Below are 20817 nucleotides of genomic sequence, written 5' to 3' on the forward strand. Positions count from 1 at the left end.
CGCCCCCAGAGGTATCGTTTCATTTGGAGGACATTGAGACCACGAGCATATTTAACGTCGCCCAGTCCCCTTTAATGACGACGGTGGGTCTTCGACCATCGAGGTTCGAACTCAGGACCCTCCGTCCTCGAATCCGACACTCTACCGATCGGGCTACCACGGCCCATACTTCTATTCAGCTTTTGAATTTTTAATTTGTTTAATGTATGTATCGATTATAAAACAATTTCAATGGTATAGTTATTCAATAGCACTTAAGAGCATTCTAAACTACTGGGCTTGCATTTTTATCTTTTTAGGTTTTTCTTTTTTTTAGTTTTTACGCCGTCAGGTTTTTTGTTTTTATCTAATAATTATTTTTTATTAGTATTCATTTCAAAATGGAAAATATTACTGGAATTTAGTGCTGCCATCTGGCGATACCAAGCGCAAAGTAGTGACATTTGATATGATTCTCTGGCTTTATGATTCAATGGTAATAGGCTTTTTTCCGTAAAAAAGGAAAATGTGTCAGAAAACAGAACAAATTTGTTTCTGCTTTTTGCATAGTTGTTTATTGACATAGCCGTGATCGTGTAGTGGTTAGTACATTGCGTTGTGGCCGCAATAACCCAGGTTCGAATCCTGGACACGGCAAACCTTTTAAAAGTAAATATAATTTTTTCTCCTTCCAAATCTGCATACAGAATATTTTTAATTTTAAAAGAATGGAAATATTACCTTCTAAAGATATTTGATTGATCATGAAAGAATTTGGCCACTTTAGAAATTATGCATTGACGGAAAAAAAATATTGACAGAAGAGTAATTTAAGAAATTTTTAGAACACACCATAATTCATATTTTCCAGCACAAACTCAGCGAATTGGGCGTCTACACTATGAGGTACCAATATCAAACTAACAGAAATAAAACATAAATTTCTTTTCAACGCTCTTGATAGCCAACCTGAAAATCTGAAAATATTTTCCAATCGCTCAAGCCCTCGAGGAAAAAAAAAAAAAATAAATAAATAAATAAAAAAAAAAAAACCTAGAAGGGAAAAGAAGGAAGTTAAATGATAGAGAATTAATAATTTAAAATTTTATCATGACTTTTTGGTCAAGGGGCTCGAGATTTTCTTTTAAAAGTTACAAGCATCAACAGCTAATATAGGAACATAGTATCCTAAGTTTACAATGAAATTTTATAAGTACACATTATAAATATTGGCAATGTTTACATGGGAAATAAAGTTTTCTTTAGGGGTTGTCCACAAATGATGTTACGTGTTGGGGGGGGGGGGGGGGACTCGTGAAACGACGACTGTGAGAAGAAAGGGAGGGGGTTGGAAATGTGACATCACGCATTTTTCATAAGGATAGGTAAATAAAAAGTTGCATGACACGTAACAAGGGGTGGGTGGGGTCGGTGTAAGGTGAATGGTGACAGTTTTATAAAGGAGGGGGGAGTGAGTCAAAAATTATGAAAAGAGAGTGCAATCATTTATGTACAGTTTTTGACTTGATTTGAAATAAACACATTGAATTTTGAATGATTCCGAGAAATTGCATTCCAAGAAAAAAAATTTCCCAAGAACAAAATATGTAAAACGTTTCTCACTCTCTCTAATTACACATTTAACTCTCAAGGCATCATTTAAAAAAAGATCCAGTCGAAAACCGTGGAATTTCAAAAAGATATCAAAGTTATAGAAAATCATACTTTTATTACACTCTGAAAGCAGTTGGTTGATCTGAGGTTTTTCCAAAAACCATTAATAATAAATGACTAGATAATTTGGTTCTCCACTGGGCGGTAAAGAGGTACTAAAGTTCTCTCCGTGGACCTACTGGTACTGGTAGAAGTCCAGCCTCTCGAAGCAATGGCAGCCCCATTTAAAAATCAGCTAACAATGTAGATCTAAAAACCAAGTTTCAAGTAGTAGTGTAGATCTAATACAACAGCAACTTGCGCAAATTTAAAGCGGTAAGATTATATCAAAAAATCTGGTTTAAACTAGTCAGGTTTTGGTGACTTTGGGAGGTTTGGTTCATTTGGTCCTTAGAAGGGACCAAACCTCCCAGTGAAGCGACACCGCTAGGGTAAGGCCCCTATAGTGGAGGAGTCGACGCATCCGCCATTTTGGAGCAAACTTGATCCAGTGCTTCGTAGCGATATCATTGCTGCTGATGTTTACATTTCCTTAGCAAGTGTTAAATTGAGTCAAATGGGTGGTTGTTCGGCTGTTAATTGTGTAAACAGCTCCAAAAAAGGATTTCAGCTCTTCAGATTTCCAGCAGATGCAGAAAAGAAAAAAAAAAAGAAGGATAAATAATAGCCCGCGAAGTAACTGGCAGCCTGGAAACTACGCCAACTGTTTCCAAAATTTCGCCAATGTTCACCTTCGCTCTCCGTCTCTATCCTTCCGTTTGGCGAATGATTGCCGATAAAGGTAGCTTTCCTTGTTGTACGCTTGCTCCAAAATGGCGGATGCGTCGGCCTGCTCGTTTCTGGTCTCGATCAAAAAATCAGAGCTGTCTTCAGAGTCCCATCCAACTGGTTAAACCACAAATAGTGGTAGGCTTCGGGGGATCCTGGAGTGAAAAGTGTCATTGGAAGGGGGTGGAAGAAAGAAACCGAAATGTCTAAAAACAGATTTTGAACTTATCAAATGGAGGCATTTATCTACATTCAATTTATCTTAAATTCAAAAAAAAAAAAAAAAGAAATATTTTCTTTTTTGAAAGTTGGAAGAACCGTGGAAAATTTGCCCCATGGATTTGCCGCCCGCAGATAATCGGAAGTTTACTGTAAGTGTAAAACATAAATATATTTCCCAAATTAGTGATTCATAAAAAAGAAATGATGTTGAGCAACAATAAGTATTTCCTTCCTTAATGTTTGATTCTCAAGTGCAGCTTTTTCGAGGAGTGGATACAGCTGTTTTTGTTTTTTCAGTTTAAATTCTGTGGACCCGTGAGCAGAAATTTTTCAGGAGTCTGCGATGCAATTTTCAAAAAATGCCTGCGAGATGAACTGGCATTAGGTTAATCATAATATCTAAATCGACTCCGAAAAACGTTTAAAAGTTAGATGCTAATACAAGCGCATAATACTTGTGGATTTCATATTGCAGAAAATATGATACTAATCTTCATAAGCAGAAAAGTAAGACTTTTTTTACTTTAAAAGCATGGGGTTCTTCAACCCAAATTATGAAACAATCTGTAAACTTTCTCATCACAATCAAGGTATTGATCGCAGTTTCGCGCTGTTTCTGCTTACGGGTTTGCGAAAATATAAAAAGTTTTTGAAACTTTAGTGCTGCCATCTAGCGAAACTAAACAGAATATAAAGAAATTTGTACTTATTCCTTGCTTCAATGGCGATAGATTCTTTTTTTCCTTAAAAATGAGAAATTGTCACAAAAACAGAAAGATTTCACTTGAAACTTTTACTTGCTTGTTTCTTTTCACAGCCGTGATCGTATAGTGGTTAGTACATTGCGTTGTGGCCGCAATAACCCAGGTTCGAATCCTGGTCACGGCAATCTTTTTATTAAAAAAATATGTAAATAAATTTAAAAAAAAATAAAATATTAATTTGAATTCTGAAATTTTTAGTTCAAATTATGTTTTTCGCAATCATGACAGGTCCCTATTTATTGGAGTTATTGTTTCTAGAAACGGCTCCTGTCCTCCCAAACCTGCCCCTTCTCCTGGCCGGTTCCGTGTGTATAGTTGCATGTGTGTGTGTGTGAGCAAGCGTGTGTGTGTGTGTGTGTGAGCAAGCGTGTGTGTGTGTGTGTGTGTGAGCAAGCGTGGTGCATGTGTAGGTTTGTGTGTGTGCGTAGAACTGTGTGTATGCATTTGTGTGTGTGTGTAACGGCGCATTTGTGTTAGTGTGTATATGTGTGTGAGCGTGTATATGTGTGTGAGAGTGTATATGTGTGAGCGTGCGTGTGTGTAGGACTTGGATGCCATCGACCTGGAAAAGCAGATTCCGGGGGACAGTGCTCAGGACTAGAGGAGCCCGTGGGCGGCGGTGCTGCAGATGCCCCTGGTCCAAGCTGAAAAAGGAACCACAACGCCAAGGACTGTCAACTGAGAACAATAAGCAATCGTGATTGCTCAAAAAATTCACCTGAAACAGGTAAGGTTTTTTATTTATTACCGAAAGGAATAAAAAGTACGAGTTTTATTTTTTTGAATATATCTGACGCAAAAAAGGAGACAATTTCCATTGAAAAAGTTGTATTTTATCTTGTTGAATTTGATTCAACTAATATGTTCTACAAATCTATATTTATATGTTCTTTTTCTTTAAAATAAAAGTATACTTAGACTCTATCAATGTTTCCTAATCAAGACCCTAGAAATCTGAGGCCCCAGGTCATCCCGGCTAAAAATAGTTCCTTGGCGACTAGTTCTTTAGAACGAGAGAGAAAAAAATCCATTAGGAATAAATTTTAGATCTAACATAAATTTCGTTTAATTTTGACTTCAAATTTACAAGCATGTTGATAGATAATAGTATCAAAGTAATATTTACCCTAGTAAAACGTAAAGATTTTCATTCATAAAAATTTTCTACTTTTCTTCTGCGTTACTACATATTAATTACTTATGGGCGCCCAACTGAGGAAAGGGAAGGGGTGTAGACTGTCCCATTGAAAGTTTTAGGGTGGGGAGTAATTTCAGGAGGGAGTCTATTTCAAATTTGGGGGAAAGGGCATGGGCACCTTCGACTAACATCCGCAAATGATATATTTAATATCTTTCGAAACATTTAAAACTAAATCATTCCTTGGTTCTTTACACAAAATATATTTTTCTTAGTTTTTGAAATTTCTGAAGATTTACATAACTTTCAAATACTTGCAGGTAAGATTTTTTTTCATTTTTTTATTTATTTTTTATTTTTTTTAGTATTTTTAAAATTTAAAAAAAAAATTAAAATTTTCTTCACAAAATGATGCGTGCATTAGCCATATGACACGAATTTTCCTCTAAAAGCGATAGATTCTGAAAAATAATGTGTCATGTGTTATTACTGTTTTTGTCGAATTTTGTTCCCAATGTGCACAAATTACACTGAAAAACAGGAACATCTTTGTTGAAAATTTTAAACAATTTCAAATTTTTTTTTTAGCCCTACCTGTGAAAGTAAGAAAATATTCATAAAAAATTGAAGTGGGTTCTTATTTCAATGATATCCTTACTTAAATGTATCAAAAAAGCTATTTTTGGTCCTTAAAATGCATTGTTTTTTTTTTCAGAAAAATGATCATGAAAGGGATTCGTGAGTGCCATTAAGATGGGTTTGGAGTAACCAGGGCCGGATTGAGACTTAACGGGGTTCTAAGCTATTTCAGGTACTGCATTTCAGCAATACCTGATTGCTGACAGCAATACTTGATAATGACAGGCAAGCTATTTCAGCCCTCCTGTAGTTTGAACAACGTTTCTCTCGGTGGTGTAAGAGGCATTTTTTACATTTTCCTCCCTTTTACTATGTGTTGTCTTTTTCCATTGATACATACAGCAGTACTTTTACTTTGTTTATCGTTCTTAATGTGTTTTCCCTGATGTCTGTTTAGATTGACCTTATGAGGAGAATGGTATCAAGATAGAACTCCCCTTTCAGTTGAGTATAGAATAGTCCCAAATGTAGGGAGCCCGGGAGGTCCCCCCCCCCCCCGGAGGAAATTTTGAAAAATAGAGATAAAATTCTGCATTTTGAAGCCTTATAAAATGAAGTTGGAACTACAAAAACGTCAGGATAGAAATCGGCAAACAAAACTTTTTAAAAAGTATTCTCTTTCGAAAATTAAGAATTTTTTTTTTAAATCTAATAGTGTATACATTAAATTTAAATCTTTTAGCATGTGTTTTAATTCGGTAATGTAAGTTTTACATTTTTATTTTAGCGCTTAGCTCTATTGTACTTAGAGAGAATTATTTTATTATTTTTTTGAAATGACTGACCATTCATCTGGTATATTGAGTTAGAACAATTAACTTCGAACTTCTTTAAAAATCATCATTGCATTGTAAAGGTATACGGTATCTCTCTGCTGCAAGAACCACCCAATAATCTCAATGCATTTTTACCAAAATTCTGCAAAAACTGCAAATTTTATTTTGTATTGGACTAGAAAATGTATACGACACCATAAAAGTTCATAGAGAAGAACTGATCAAGAAAGTGTTTGTTAAAATTTCACTTAGTTAACTATTTTGGTAATGAATTCACAATAGCAAAAATCAACATATATGAGTAATATATTCGGGAAATCAAATTATATGGTAGCTTTTTGAAGCGTTTTTATTTAAAACTAGTGGTACCCGCACAGATTTGCCCGTAGTAGAAAATTTAAAGGTCATTTGGTTCGCCTCTATATTTACAAATAATGGATGATGAATTTCTCGCCAATTTGCTATACTCATTTGCTTGCCCATGTTACGGTTCCAGGTTATGATAATTTCGTAATTTACTCGTCCACGTTGTGATAATTTGCTCAGTAAAATGTTCTTAAAATTGGAATAGAAAAAGAAAAAAATCGAATTTTCGAAAAATAGCTTCAAGGTACACACCCCCATGCTACAAACTAATTTTGTACTAAATTTCACGAAAATCGGCCCATCGGTCTAGGCGCTATGCGCGTCAGAGAGATCCTGACAGACAGACAGACTTTCAGCTGTATTATTAGTAAATATTAGTAATGTATGTGTTAGTCTTTGAAAACTTTCAACTTAAAGCTATAACTTATCTATTAAGATAAGCCGTATTAAAGTATCGAAATAATCATGTGATTGGAGTGCTATTGCTGTTTCAGAACAAAATAATATTGTTAGCAGTTCAAAATAAGTAAAAACTTCACCTCCATTAACGTTGAAAAGCGTTGCAATTTGGAATATTCTAATTTCTAATGTGCTAATGTTTTCTTTTTTAAATATTTTTATTTATACTTTATATAATTATTTTTTATTAATTTATTTTCTGGCTTCTTTTGTGTTCTGCTCAGATAGATCTATACAATTACACTTAGGTATTTCAAATTATTTTGAATGATTTTTCTGTGTTCTTACCTTTCTTCCAGTTTCTTGGCTCAACTCTTCAGCTAGTCCTCGCAAGAGGTATTTATTCCAAAAGAGACCGTGCGTGAGGATGATGGGGCAGCGTTCTTCTTGAATAAACTTTGGCTCAAAGAGGTCATACGAAAGAGGTATTATCTCCATATTTATCTAGGAGCAAAAAAATAATTGGTTCATGCATTTGTCATTTCAAAGCTGAAGTTGGATCTAGCCATGAAATTATATCTATGGCAAACTATTTAACACTTTCCCTTATGTCAACATCGATTTTATAATAGCAACAGAATCTCTTTCTCTCTCCATTCATAGCCTCCAAAATATGACTTTTGGAAAGAAAACAATTAAGTTAGTATTCGCAACTCCAATAAACTATAGGGAACGCTGGAGCTACTGTCTAATGGTGGATGAAAAAGGTAAAACAAACAAATGCCGTAACTTATAACTTGCTTTGACGCTTAGTGAATGACAGTAATTTTTCATCGTGTTTATGGGAAGCTTTTTTTTTCTATTCTTCGGAAATTACACTACACCACAAACTGTCTGAAGCCTGTAATTTACCCCAAAGAAAACACGTGGAATGGAATGTTTTACCTTTTTCGGCAGTAGTATTAATCACCGCAAGGTAGCGTATTCGAGCTCTGGAGTTGCGAATTAAACTATATCAAATTCTTTCTCTCAGTTCCTCAGTAGTCATGTTTAAACAATATCCAGCTAAATGCAAAAATGGTATGCACATTATAGTCTCTTGCTTCTTAAATTCGGAATGGCTGCTACATTCATAAAAGCGGTGTCTAGGTACGGTCATGGAAGAAAGACACTCTCAATTATTTGGCTGTTATTCATACTAGGAAAAAAAAGAAAGGTGTCAGCCGACATGGATTAAAGGCTTCTTTAACCTGCATTAATGAAATTATGATAATACAAAATAAAATGAACAGAAATTCAGAATTTTCGAACAGGAACCCCTATTTTTTTTATTATACATTAATGAGTTTTTAAGCCTAAAGGTAGCTAGGGTATCAAATTTTATTGCATTCCGATGAGTAGCACAAACGATATTAGCTAAAATCTTTTTATCAGAATTTCTCCACCACATTAAAATCGTTCTTTCAAGGTCAAGTTTTAGCGATCAATGTAGAACGAGTTCACTAAATTTGCTGCTAAAAATATGAATTATTCTTTTGTGCATATATTTTTGTTGCAATACACATGCTCTGAATTTATCATTAAATAGCACAGGATGGTTTCTTTTACTTTATATGCAGAATGGGCTTTCTTAGACAGTTAAAAAAAAAAGTGCGGCTTAACTCCCGGATTTAGCCTTTTTTTTTGAATTTATATGCAAAGTGTTTTTTAAAAAAGTTTGTGTGTTCTAAAAAGAATGGTATATATTATGTTCATGAAAATCAAAACTATATATAGCCAGTTATCTTATTCACACAAAAAGCAATGTAAACTTTACGAAATACTTGTAGATGCTGTTTTTCTACTAAGTATTAATATACGTTCTTTTTGACAGCAAAAATGTTGTTTTATACTAAAAAGGACAATAGAAAATTGAACATGCACCATGAAATATTTCACATATTGTTTTGTACGATGATATCGTATATAAGTTCAGAATTTCTTTCTCAATGAGTTGCACAAGTATTTCAAGAATTTTACTTCATCTTTTTTAAAAATCAATCTTTAAACGTAAACATAGTAGCAAAACACAAAAATCGCAACCGTAAACAGCTGTCTGTTGCCACATCCTGGTGATTTTTGATTTATTTAAGTTTTAATCGCATTTCTGTGTAAAACATATGATTCATTTTTCATACATTTGACTACATATAGACATATCATGCAATACATGAAATGCTTGATAAAAGTTAGATAGTGACAATACTATAGCCAACATTAGAAGTTTCCTTGCCACAAAATGGTACTAAAATTTATTATCGAAGTGAAATATTCTTTCATTAGAACAAACTTAAATGTTCTACTCAAAATAATAGAAGATTAATTCTTTAAATAGGGTAAAAAGGAACTAAACATGCATGAAATATCCATTTCACAGCCCCCCCCCCTCGATATGTATATATATAAAAACTTACCGAATAAGTATTGGCAAAGTGGAGGCCTTTTATCGGTCTGCGTAAGGCAGAGTGATATTAAATGTACAATTAGCTTCTGCAAAGGTAGCTGTTGACGTAGGCATAGCGCATGGGTGTAACTACTACTACATCATTGTTTAAAAAAAAAAAAAGCGTACGATTTTCCTTCTTATTTCTTTTCCTTATTGGGATTAATTATATTGAAATTTCTACAGTAATCTGTCGTAGCAAATACATGTGTCGGTCGTTAGTGTAGGTCATTAGTAAGATTTTTGCGTTTATGCAAAATTATACATAAGAGCTAGTGTTTTTTGTTTGTTCGGATTTCTTTTTGATGGTGCAAAATTCTAATTAGATCATCATCAAAAAAAGAAAACATATGTTTGCTGTTCTATAAATGTTTATAGCAAGTTAAAACTAAATTCATTCACTCCATATTTGTTTTTAGTTCTCTTTTAAATGAAAAAGAGGAATTAGCAACTAATTTCGTAAAACAATATGAAGGAGTAATGTGTTCATATTCATTGTAACAATAGTAACACTAAACCCATGATTTTGTACAATAATTTATGGTGAAGTTATAATTTCATGTTTTGTATTCTTAATTTTTTATTATGTATTCATACATTTTTAGCTTTGTTTACACCAAATGTTTGTCTTTGAATGTTTACAACTGAATGATTGCCTTTTGTATTTGAGGGACAGGATTAAAAAAAATCTTTTTTTTTTGTAAAAGACATGTGATTTTTAAATTCTATAACGAATGAAATGGGAGTTTAAGACTGAAACAAAATATTTAATAGGCGACAAAAAAAAAAAAAAAAAAAATAAAAATAAAAATAAAATAAAAAAAAAGAAATCTCTGTAAAAGATGCGCTTGGTTTTAGTTATATGGAACGATTACACATTAACAGGGGCGTGCACGGGGTGGAGAGGGGGGGGGGGTGACCTGTTGGCTCGTGCCCAAACCTGAAGGGGGCCCGAGATTTTTAAAATGAGGGATGAACTATGTGTAGAGACGCAGGGTTAAACAATATCTAGGGAGGCCCGTAAAAGCGATTTGTGAAGGGCCCCATAATTTCTGTGCACGCCCCTGCACATTAATGTCATGCAGGTTGAAAGATTCATATTACAAAAAAAAAAAAAAAAAAAAGAAAAAGGAAAAAAAAGTGGTGGTGGTGGGGGGGGGGGGGGGAGACTACAGAATTAACGCTTTTATTCACAACTGTTCTTAAGTGAGGGAAACCCCAGCCTCCTTCATTCTTGATTGAAACTTGAGGCTATTTGCTTTGACTTCATGGCTCTCTTTTAATTAAATAAAGTAATAGATTCTACTCCACAAACACCCAGTGCTGCCATTTGAACTCAACTCGAACAAACACTGACATCTCACCTTTTTTCTTTGCACTTTTAACTTGATTTCGCTATCCACATTTTCGTTACGAGAGTAACGTAAAGTCACTCTTGAATGGTATCATTCTTGACGCTACTATATTTTGTAAAGTTTTACTAACATAAGGCGTCTATTCTGAAATACCCAAATGATATTAATACACTCTAAAAGAAGCTCATCTGACCAAAAAAGAAAAAAAAAGTGATACATATCAGCACAAAACTCATGAAAAATAATAAAAAAGTGGCCTATTTATTTGCAGTATTTTCTACTACATTACTTAGATGTTTATCAACATCCAAGAAATTCTTTTAAAGTAATACGTAGCGCAGATTTAAAAAAAGAAAGTTCAATGTCAGGGGATTCCACTTTTTATAGTCTTGTGTTTTCAATGATAAATAAATAAATAAATAAATAAAAAACTAAAAATGTAGTCCTAATGAGTCATGAAACACCTGGAACAGTCATTTACAGCTCATAAATTGGAATGGCAAGATGACTCTCTAAATCTAAGCACTGTCTGTTGTTCGCAAGAAATGAGAAAGAGAGAGAGAGAGAGAGACAGAGAGAGAGATTCTTCAGTGTCGCCCTCTTATAGTTAACAATATTAATGACAGATGGCAGCACGAAATATATTTAAAATAGTTATCTTTCTATTTGCATAGTGGTGGTTTCAAAACACCAGACTTCGGGTTCGAGTCGGTGCCCATCCAACCAAGAACGATGACGCACCACCTCAAAAAATAAATAAATAAATAAATAAATAAAATAAATAAAATAAATAAATAAAAATAAAAATTTAACTTGAATTTTGTCATCTTGAATTCAAATTATGTTTTTCGCACGAGTGTGTGTGTGTATGTAGGCGTGTGTGTGTTTGTGCGTGTGGGGGGTATGTGTGTTTGTGCGTTGGGGGTATTTGTATTTGTGTGTAGGCATGTGTGTTTGTGTCTGTGCGCAGGCATGAGTGTGTGGGTAGCTGTGTGTATGAATGTCTGTGTGCGTGGGGGCGGGGTATGTGTATGTGTGTAGGCATATGTGTTTGTGTCTGTGTGCAGGCATGAATGTGTGGGTAGTTGTGTGTATGTGTAGGTGTCTGTATGTATGCGTGCGTGTATGTGTTTATGTATTTGTGTATGTGTGTGTAGGTGTATGTGTGTGTGTGTGTGTGCGTGTGTGTGTGTGTGTGTGTGTGTGTGTGTGTGTGTGTGTGCTTGGAAGTGTAGGATATGGACGCAACCTCGAGATGGCTTTCGCTATAGGAGCAGCATCGTGAAGAGCCGGACGACGGTGATGCTGCGGAGGGTGGCGGTGGGAAAATAAAATGATAGGACGCCAAAAACAGTCAAATAAACGCAATAAACAATCGTGATTGCTCAAAAAAAAGGAACTAAATTAATTTGAATTCTGACATTTTGAATTCAAAATATGTATCTCGCAATCACGCGTTGCGACAGGGCCCTACTCATTGGAGTTATTGTTTCTAGAAATGGCTCCTGTCCCCCCAACTTGCCCCTCCTCCTGGGCGGTTACGTGTGTGTGTATAGTTGTGTGTGTATGTGCATAGGCGCGCGTGCATTCATGTGTAGGCTTGAGTGTGTGCGTAGACCTGTGTGTATGCACGTAGGCGTGTGTATATGTGAGTGTGTATGTGTGAGCATGTGTGTGTATATGTGAGTGTGTATGTGTGAGCATGTGTGTGTACAGGACATGGACACCTCCGACCAGGAAAAGGGGATTCCGACGCGCCTGCAGAGGCCGGTGGGCGGTGGTGCTCCAGAGGCTCCTGGTCTAAGCTGAAAAAGGAACCACAATGCCAAGGACGGTCAAGAAAGAACAATAAGCAGTTGTGATTGCTCAAAAAAAAAAAAAAAAAAGAAAAAAAAATCGAATGGTCCTGGAAAATAATGGGCAGACAGGGCACTTTTTTTTCTATTCGAAACACATCTAGCAAAAACCAGGCAAGTTTCCCACTAAAAGTCAGCAACCCACATAGCCATACCATATACCATAGATATGCAAAATACAGTTATCTCGATTAATCCACTAGAGACAGTTATCTCGATTAATACAGTGGTCAATCGTATGAATCCAGTTTGTTCCAAAGAGTTTTGATTCAATAAAATGGTTTTGTTCAATAATGCAAAAATTCGTTAATATTCTTTCAAAAATGTGAAATACTGCTTACAATAAGAAGATTTAATATCATCTCTGTCAAATAAGAAGAAACATCATTATAAGTATCCGTTTGTTCAAAATATTCATTCTTTGATTATTTAAAAAAAAAATGTCGTAAAACAGTATAAAAAAGCAGTATATCAACTTATTTGTGCTTAGAATTTTTTTTCTATTGTTGATCGCTTAAAAAGAGCAGTAATTAACCCAGAAATCTTTACTTTGATGTCTTCTAAAAATATCAATAGCCCTCATAGTTTGAACCCCGGTACACCAATTTTAAAGCTGTCCGTGACAAAGAGTAGAACAGATAAGTCACGTAACTACCATGTCTCTCTCCGTGTGTCTTTTTATTTTGCTTTTCTCGAGAAAACTGTCACTACAAGTGTGAAGCACAATGTCTCCCCAAACTTTCACTATTAGTAAAAAAAATATAAAAAGAATATCATTTCACGAAAAGTACGCAGCGATCAGAAAAAGGCTTCACGGATGCAATAGGTATTTGTGGGAAATGTTTAGTTATGTACATTTGATTCATTTACCGAAGCGTTTGATTCAAATACGCGAAAGTTTTTCTTATTTTTCTGCAATCATTGCAAAGCTGCAATACTTAGGGCTTTAACAATGCGCAGAGGCTGTATTTTGCCCTTGTTTAGGAATCAGGCAATCCAGTGGATAAATAATAAAGACGCTGAATATATTTTCATACTGGTAGCTAAAACTCTTTTTCACAACAGTAAAAACTTTGTTCATGAAACTTGTAGTGATTCAAGAAGCGTCTTAGCTGTCATACATTCTTTTCACAGGAAACCGGTGGAAAACTAAAATCCACTAACGTAGCCCGATAATAAGATGTGACGTTTCAGAATTTTCTGTCAGTGTTACAGGTGACACTTTCTGCGTCTATTTCAAAGCATAAGCTGGAAATTTTTTTCAGGAAAGTTTTTTTAGCAGTCATGTTTGAATACTTGCTTAAATACGAAAACAGAGTCGACCATTTGACTGTAAACTTCTAGTCAACAGCCCACGTCATAGCTTTATTTTATACTTATCAGGCTCTCTATACGTACATTTGATTTGAATTTTTGATCACTGAAATTAAGTTTTTATGACTAGGTTTTTTCTTTTTCTTCACTTTTCAAAAAGTAGATTTTTTTTTTTCTTGACGAGGTTGAAATATTAGTTCTACTACGTAAAATAAATATTTTAGTTTCCCATTAAACGAATGTTTGCCCGTAGACAAGCTGCTATTATTTTCCCTGACCTTAATTAGGTGTATAAATATGTTCGGCTCTTCAAACAAATAACAATTTACGATATCTGAAAGAAAAAGAAATATATATATATATATATATATATATATATATATATATATATATATATATATATATATATATATATATATATATATATATATATATATATATATATATATATATATATATATATATATATATATATATATATATATATATATATATATATATATATATATATATATATATATATATATATATATATATATATATATTATTTAAAGTATCACTCGTAGGTAGCACAATGGCAAGTGTACGAAACAAAAACAACAAGAAACACAGCGATTTTAAAAGAAATGTCCAAAAAATTAGCGGAAAGTATGGACAGACTTTTGACTTCGAAAATTTGTTTTGTAACATTCCTATTGATGATTTATATAAAACTCTATTAAAACTTTTTGATACGTTCATATTGATGAGGTGCTTGGAATTGATAGGAATTTTTTCGACAGTATCTGCCATTTCTGTTTTTTCAACAATTTCGTTACTTTCAATGATTTTGCTTTCAAACAGGTTCATGGAATTGAAATGGGCACAAATTACTCTAGTACGGCTGCAAATCTATCTCTATTTTTCTACGGACTCAAATACGCGGTTCAGCATAACAAAAAACACAATATTTTTAGGTATATCGACGGCATCCTGATCTTCAATAATAACTTGGAAGAGAATTTCAATATAATTTACCCACAAAGCTTACAATTAAACAAAGCCAATGAAGACATACATTCCGCTACTTTTTTGGACATTTCTTTTGAAATTAATAATTCGGGGCTTATCACTGATATCTACGATAAGAAAGATTATTTCAATTTTTTCACTAATAGTATGCCACATTGGTTTAGCAATCTACATAAGAAAGTTTTTATTAATATAATAATTAGACAGCTAAGCAGATTTTTCAAGATTTGTAATAACAACGTTTATTTCAGCAAACAATGTTTTACATTTGCTGCAAATTTGTACTACTAAAATTTTTATTTTGCCAATTTCACCTTCTTTTATTTCGATTTATTCAAGAAATCTTTTATAAGGGAGGCGTTTACTTGGATGTTGAGCCTTCGGTCAACTGTCGGAACTGGAATGGAACTGGCTTTTGTGTAACTAGATGAATGATTTCTTGGTGTTTTTTGTTCTTCTATCAAAATGGGTAAGTTATCTGCTTTCTCTTTTTTTGCAGGTCAGAGCTGGGGGGTTGGACAGTACATGTCAGCATTTTAAAAAAAACTCGTCAATTTTTATAAAAACTTGTCACAGTTTAATTAAACAAGTAAATTCTTGCTAATTTGATAAAAATGCAAATACACTATGACATGTACGTTACCGACCTCTATAGAAACCTGCAAATTAATATATTATGCCAACTGCTCCAGCTCTTTGATAACGTAGCAGTCACTGCCCATTCTATAGTTCATATTGTTCAACTTCTCATAGTTTTTCAATTTACATTCTTATTATTCTTTTGTGTTTCTTGTTGTTTTTGTTTCGTACACTTGCCATTGTGCTACCTACAAGTGAGACTTTAAATAATATATATAATATACATTTAACACTTTAGCTGCATTTACGCTGTCTAAATGTAATATATTTTACTTTAAGTTCTAAGAATTATATATATTATGCTTCACTGTTTTGCTTAATTAAATGCAGCATTTTATAAAAATTTACGTTTTTTAAAATGAATCAACTTTCCGCATATTGCTTTACATTTTCTTATTTACGAGAAAGTTCATAGAAGTTTACCAAAAGTTAATCAACTCATTGTAGCATAAGAATATGTTAATTTTTACGTTCAGTGATCTTACATAGATTTGTTAAATTTCAGTTTTGGCTACCCATATATTTATTTCCTCATGAAGGTTTCTTTTACCTTCCCTCCCCTTCCCGGCCATCAAACGTTAAACTAATTTATGCTGGAGAAGAGGTTAATGTAGTGCATTCCAAACTTTTGTACTCGTGTCCCCTTTTTCATTAATACACAGTTTTGCTCCCCTCCCTTCAAGACAGTCTTTTCAAAAACACTCAACTTTAGTACCGCTATCTTGAAGTTACAATTTATTAGCTCACAAGACAATATTAAATTTAAAATAGTTTTTACGAGTCAAAACATATTAGTTTTTTTATTGTATTGTAATATGGGAATTGATAAATTTATTACATTGAAATAAATTCATAAAACTCATGAAAAATTACAGAGAAGTAGATATTTAAAACACAAAATTAGAGGAGTATTAATACAATGTTAATGCGATGGGTACACTTAAAATTGCGACTTGTATATGGTACCTTTTCAGGTGAAACATTGTAGCACCTGCGGTACTTCATAAGGGTACCACTTGGCTCCTTTAAAGGTGCCATTTAGTTCCGTTTTGCACCCTAGTGCACTTCCGAGGCTGCCATTAGGCTCCCTTTGGCAACCTTAAGGGTGCCATCGGGAGGCAAAAGGCACCCTTAAGGGGGGGGGTGCCGCTGGTGCTACAAAGTTACACCGTTAAAGGTGACAAGGATAATTCGCAGTTTCAAGAGGGTAGACTTGCATTTGAGAGCAAATTTCCTAAAACCGATTGTCATTGAAAATGTATTGACGCTCTTAGTATGAGCGCTCCAACTCGAAAGCATGCTCAATGTAGGGGAGAGTGGGAAATTGGCAGTCACCTAAGGGAAATTGAATATAAAACTTTTGAGCCTTAATTAATCTTACCTTTTAGAAAAATAAAAAATATTGCAAAATCAGCTTTGACCAGTATTTGATCTGTTTTGCTTTTCAAATCCAAAAAGGTGCATTTTAAAAGGTTAATTTTCAGCTTTGAGCATCTTCCTAGATGCGAGTTTCGGTGCCCTTTAGTTATACTTTTTTAATGCTACAAATTGACATTTTCATCATATTTTTTTCTATTTTTGCTAAATCAAATACTTTTATTACAATATTATATGTCTGGTAAATAATCCTTAAATGGCTTGGACATAGGACAAATTAACCCGTAGTTTTGATGCTTAAAGAGGAAAATGTTGTTTCCTATTGTACGTTCATTAAAAGGAAAATTGTATATAGTAACAGTAATGATGAACAACTTTAGTTGCTGATAAATAATCTTTTCATTTCATTGATTATTCTGGATTATTACTATAAGATTATTATTATTATTTATAGTTATTGTTGCTGTTGTTGTTATTATTATTATTATTATTATTATTATTGTTTGTGACTAACGAATGTTTGATTCAGATTTGAAATTATACTGTACTCCCGATTATCCGTGCTAATTAATGCAAGGTGTACGTACACATAATAGAAAAACACGGATAATCTGAAAATGACAAGCACGCAGAAAAGTGCGTATTCGGAGGCTATAAGTAAACTACACGGTGGTTTATAAAATACTTCGGGTTTAATTGCGATACTCTACTAATACAAAAAGTAATATATTAGTACTGGTAATGAAATATGTAATAAAATTCGGCATAATTTTTAGGTTTAAGTAATTTTAAAATTTTTAATTTAAATTTTTGGCTGCACGGATAATCCTCACCCGGATAATCAGGAGTACAGTGCATTTCGAGAGGTTTATCCTTACTAATGATAAAGCTCAAAGTTTTGGATATCTGTCCGGATATCTCTCTGTGACGCGCATAGCCCCTAAACCATTTGGCAAATTTTCACGAAATATGGCTCAGAATTAGTTTGTAGCATGGGGGTGTGCACCTCAAAGCAATTTTTCGAAAATTCGATTTTGTTCTCTTTCGATTCCAATTTTAAGAACATTTTACCGAGCAAATTATCGTAACGTGGACGAGTAAATTACCAAATTATGATAACGTGAAACCGCAACACGGGCGAGCAAATTAACATAGCAAATTGGCGAGTAATTCATCATCCATTATTTGTAAAAATACAGGCGAACCAAATGACCTTTTAATTTTATACTACGGGCAAAGCCGTGTGGGTACGCTGGTCAATTAATAAATAAATAAGTTTCATTAAAACAAACATTTTATTTGTTTTTACTTCCTTCTACATAGTAAAAGAAGTATTGTATTCGCAAAAAAAATTCACTCAAAAATCGGCCTTAATTTCCATTTTGCTCGCCCTCGATTGAATATTGAGTTTTTTTTTCAATCCGACCACACGTGGATATATGCCTAAGAACGTATAGACACCAGAAATATCCATTTTGACGATCCCCGAGTTAATTACAACGAGTTTTCTCGCGACGTCCGTATGTACGTATGTATGTGCATATGTATGTCGCATAACTCATGAACGGTATGTCTTAGAAAGTTGAAATTTGGTTCGTAGACTCCTAGTGGGATCTTGTTGTGCACTCCTCCTTTTGGTTGCATTCGGATGTTCCTATGGGGGTCTTTTACACCTTTTTTTTTGGGGGGGGGAATCACTGTTAATTTCAATGCAACCTAAAGTGGTGTTATAATTTGGCAAACACTTCGCGATATATCGCCAAGCTTTTGGTCGCCAAGTTTTGTCGCCAACATGGCGGATTTTTTTTTTCAAATCTGGTTTTAATTTGGCCATATTTAGAGAGTTAACCATTGAATCACATTAAAATTGCCAACATTAGGAAAATTTTATTTGCATAAAACGGTTTTTTTTTTTTTTTTTTTTTTTTTGCGCTTCAGTTCGCAACTAACTTGGGATGAAAATTTTTAAAGTGCTACTTTGCTTACTCCAAGGCACTATTATCATTAAATTGACGTAAAAAGAAGTTATGTGATGCACACATCAGCTCGTTTTCTTTTAATTTACTAAAGTAAAAATTTAAAAAAACTTTTGAGTTTTATTATTTCTTTATTTTTTTTTAAATGTTTTTCTTTCTTTGAGTTATTTATGTTTCCAGTATCTTCTGTCACGCTACGAAATCATAAGTGAATTTCCATTTAACGTAAGAAAACTTAAAAAAAAAAGCTTTACAGTTCCACCCACTTGTAATGAGATATGATATATTTAGAAAGTATTAACGAGACACTGCGAAGGAATCTTTTTTTTTTTTTTTAAATCGTTATGAAGATATGAATATGCGAAGCAAATGACTTGAACGCTACCATGAAGCTTTGATTTATACCCACCTAGACGGAAAACAATGTCACATAAGAGAGTCTCAGCTATATAACTGGACCCGATTTTATTTCTGAATGCATTTTTATTGCCTCTAAAGAGCATAATAAAAGCCCTAACATCGGATATTGGCGATGAACCATTTCCAATTAACCTCGATACGATTGGTCGCGAATGAAGCTTTGACACAAACATAAATCAAGACACATGAGTCATGTTTTAAGTTCATAGCACATGTTTTCTCGGAATCTACAGATTTGCTTTGGAAGGTTGATTACAAATTCTCATTGGACAACATCGAAATGAAAAAAGCGTAATTAACGACTCAACGGATCGGAAATCAATGGTACATCGACGAATTCACAGAACATTTTTTTAGATCCATCTTTTACAGACAAGAATTGCTTTCAGTATGTTGACTAATAAAGCACGAAAAAATATCAAATTGTTTCTGACACCATTCCTGCTGATTCTTATGCACAATGACTCTTCGAATCTAAAGCCCTGTATTCGTCTCTTAAGTGGCGACACTGTTTGATCTATGCACTGCGTGCCGCTTTCGACTGCGATTGGAGGTGGGCAATCACGTGGGCTCAGTCGGCCATTTTGTGTCGCTGCCTGTGTGATTTCACTGTGCGGAATACCAGATATTTTCTCTTTGCTATGCGTAATTTTCATCAAAAGCTATCTTAAATGTGAAGATGCCTTGGTGTAGTGCATTTGGATGTTCCAACAGTTCAAAATCGGGTCACAAGTTGTATCGTTTACCTATGGGTAAAAGAAATGAAGGAAGAAGAAAACTGTGGCTGGATAGGATATCAAGAGATCAAATTAATTTTAAGACATCTACCTACTCCATGTATGTATCATGTACTTTTCGCACATTGCTTAGCGTAAAAAATAGTTTGTATGTAACATCATATCAAATTTTAAACACTTTTCCACTAATAGTGAAATACTGTTGCAAATACAGATATATTCTATTTTTCAATTCAATTCTGTGCAATTTCAGATACATTTTGAAACTATTGTTGAAATTGTAATATTTTTTACTTTTCATGAAAATGTCTGATAGTTTGTTGATTTTTATGGTCTGATAAGGATATTCACTAAAATCATATATAGTTCCTTCAAATAGTGTAAAGCTTAACTATGTAACGGTACCTAATAAATGGCTAGCAGCGGTAAAATATTTGCCCTATTTTTAAAACTGATAGTTCTGAGTTTAAGAAAACAAAGCCGTCAAAATTTAAATATGCTAATTATTTTATTTATTTCTAATGTAAATTTTCTATTGTTTAGTTAGCTTCAAAATGTCTCAATAACTGTAGCAAAATTATTTTAAGAAAACATAGTTTTGCTTTTAATTGTGCCATAGCCATGAGTTTCAGTGTGTTGCCAAGTTAATTATTTACCTATTTTGTGCTAAAATCTCAAGATATAAAAAATGTGAAATTATTTATTTAAAAAATTAAGCTTCTTTGAGATTGCAGTAACATATAACTCAAGCCAATTTATAAATTATCTGAAGATTTTTTTTTTTTTTTTGTGCGGAAAAATGCTGTTTTCGTTTAATTATTCGACGTGAAAATTTTTCAAAAAAAAAAAAAAAATTTATGATTTATTCTAGTGTCTGTTGATTTATTAAAATTCATTATTGCAATTTATAACAGTTCGTCAAAGA

The 20817-nt window shown here is 33.6% G+C and overlaps 1 protein-coding gene and 1 non-coding gene across 3 annotated transcripts in view; one reads left to right on the top strand and one right to left on the bottom strand.

The window, feature by feature from the left end:
- LOC129232233 (protein ABHD11-like) overlaps positions 1 to 20817 on the bottom strand; it is a 69162-nt gene that overhangs the window by 22188 nt on the left and 26157 nt on the right. The window contains exons 1-2 of one of the 2 annotated variants that reach the window (XM_054866447.1): positions 9179 to 9252; positions 7074 to 7229 (exon numbers count right to left, since the gene is read on the bottom strand). In XM_054866447.1, the coding sequence (XP_054722422.1) occupies positions 7074 to 7223 (150 nt within the window). In that variant the 5' untranslated portion in view covers positions 7224 to 7229; positions 9179 to 9252. Of the gene's footprint in view, positions 1 to 7073; positions 7230 to 9178; positions 9253 to 20817 lie in introns of those variants that run through there. The other variant, XM_054866448.1, reaches the window with a different exon arrangement.
- Positions 3460 to 3531, top strand: Trnah-gug (transfer RNA histidin (anticodon GUG)). The gene has a single exon. It is a non-coding gene; the product is annotated as a tRNA-His (tRNA).

This window comes from Uloborus diversus, unplaced genomic scaffold (genome assembly GCF_026930045.1).
Source record: "Uloborus diversus isolate 005 unplaced genomic scaffold, Udiv.v.3.1 scaffold_111, whole genome shotgun sequence".
NCBI classification, from domain to species: Eukaryota; Metazoa; Arthropoda; class Arachnida; order Araneae; family Uloboridae; genus Uloborus; species Uloborus diversus.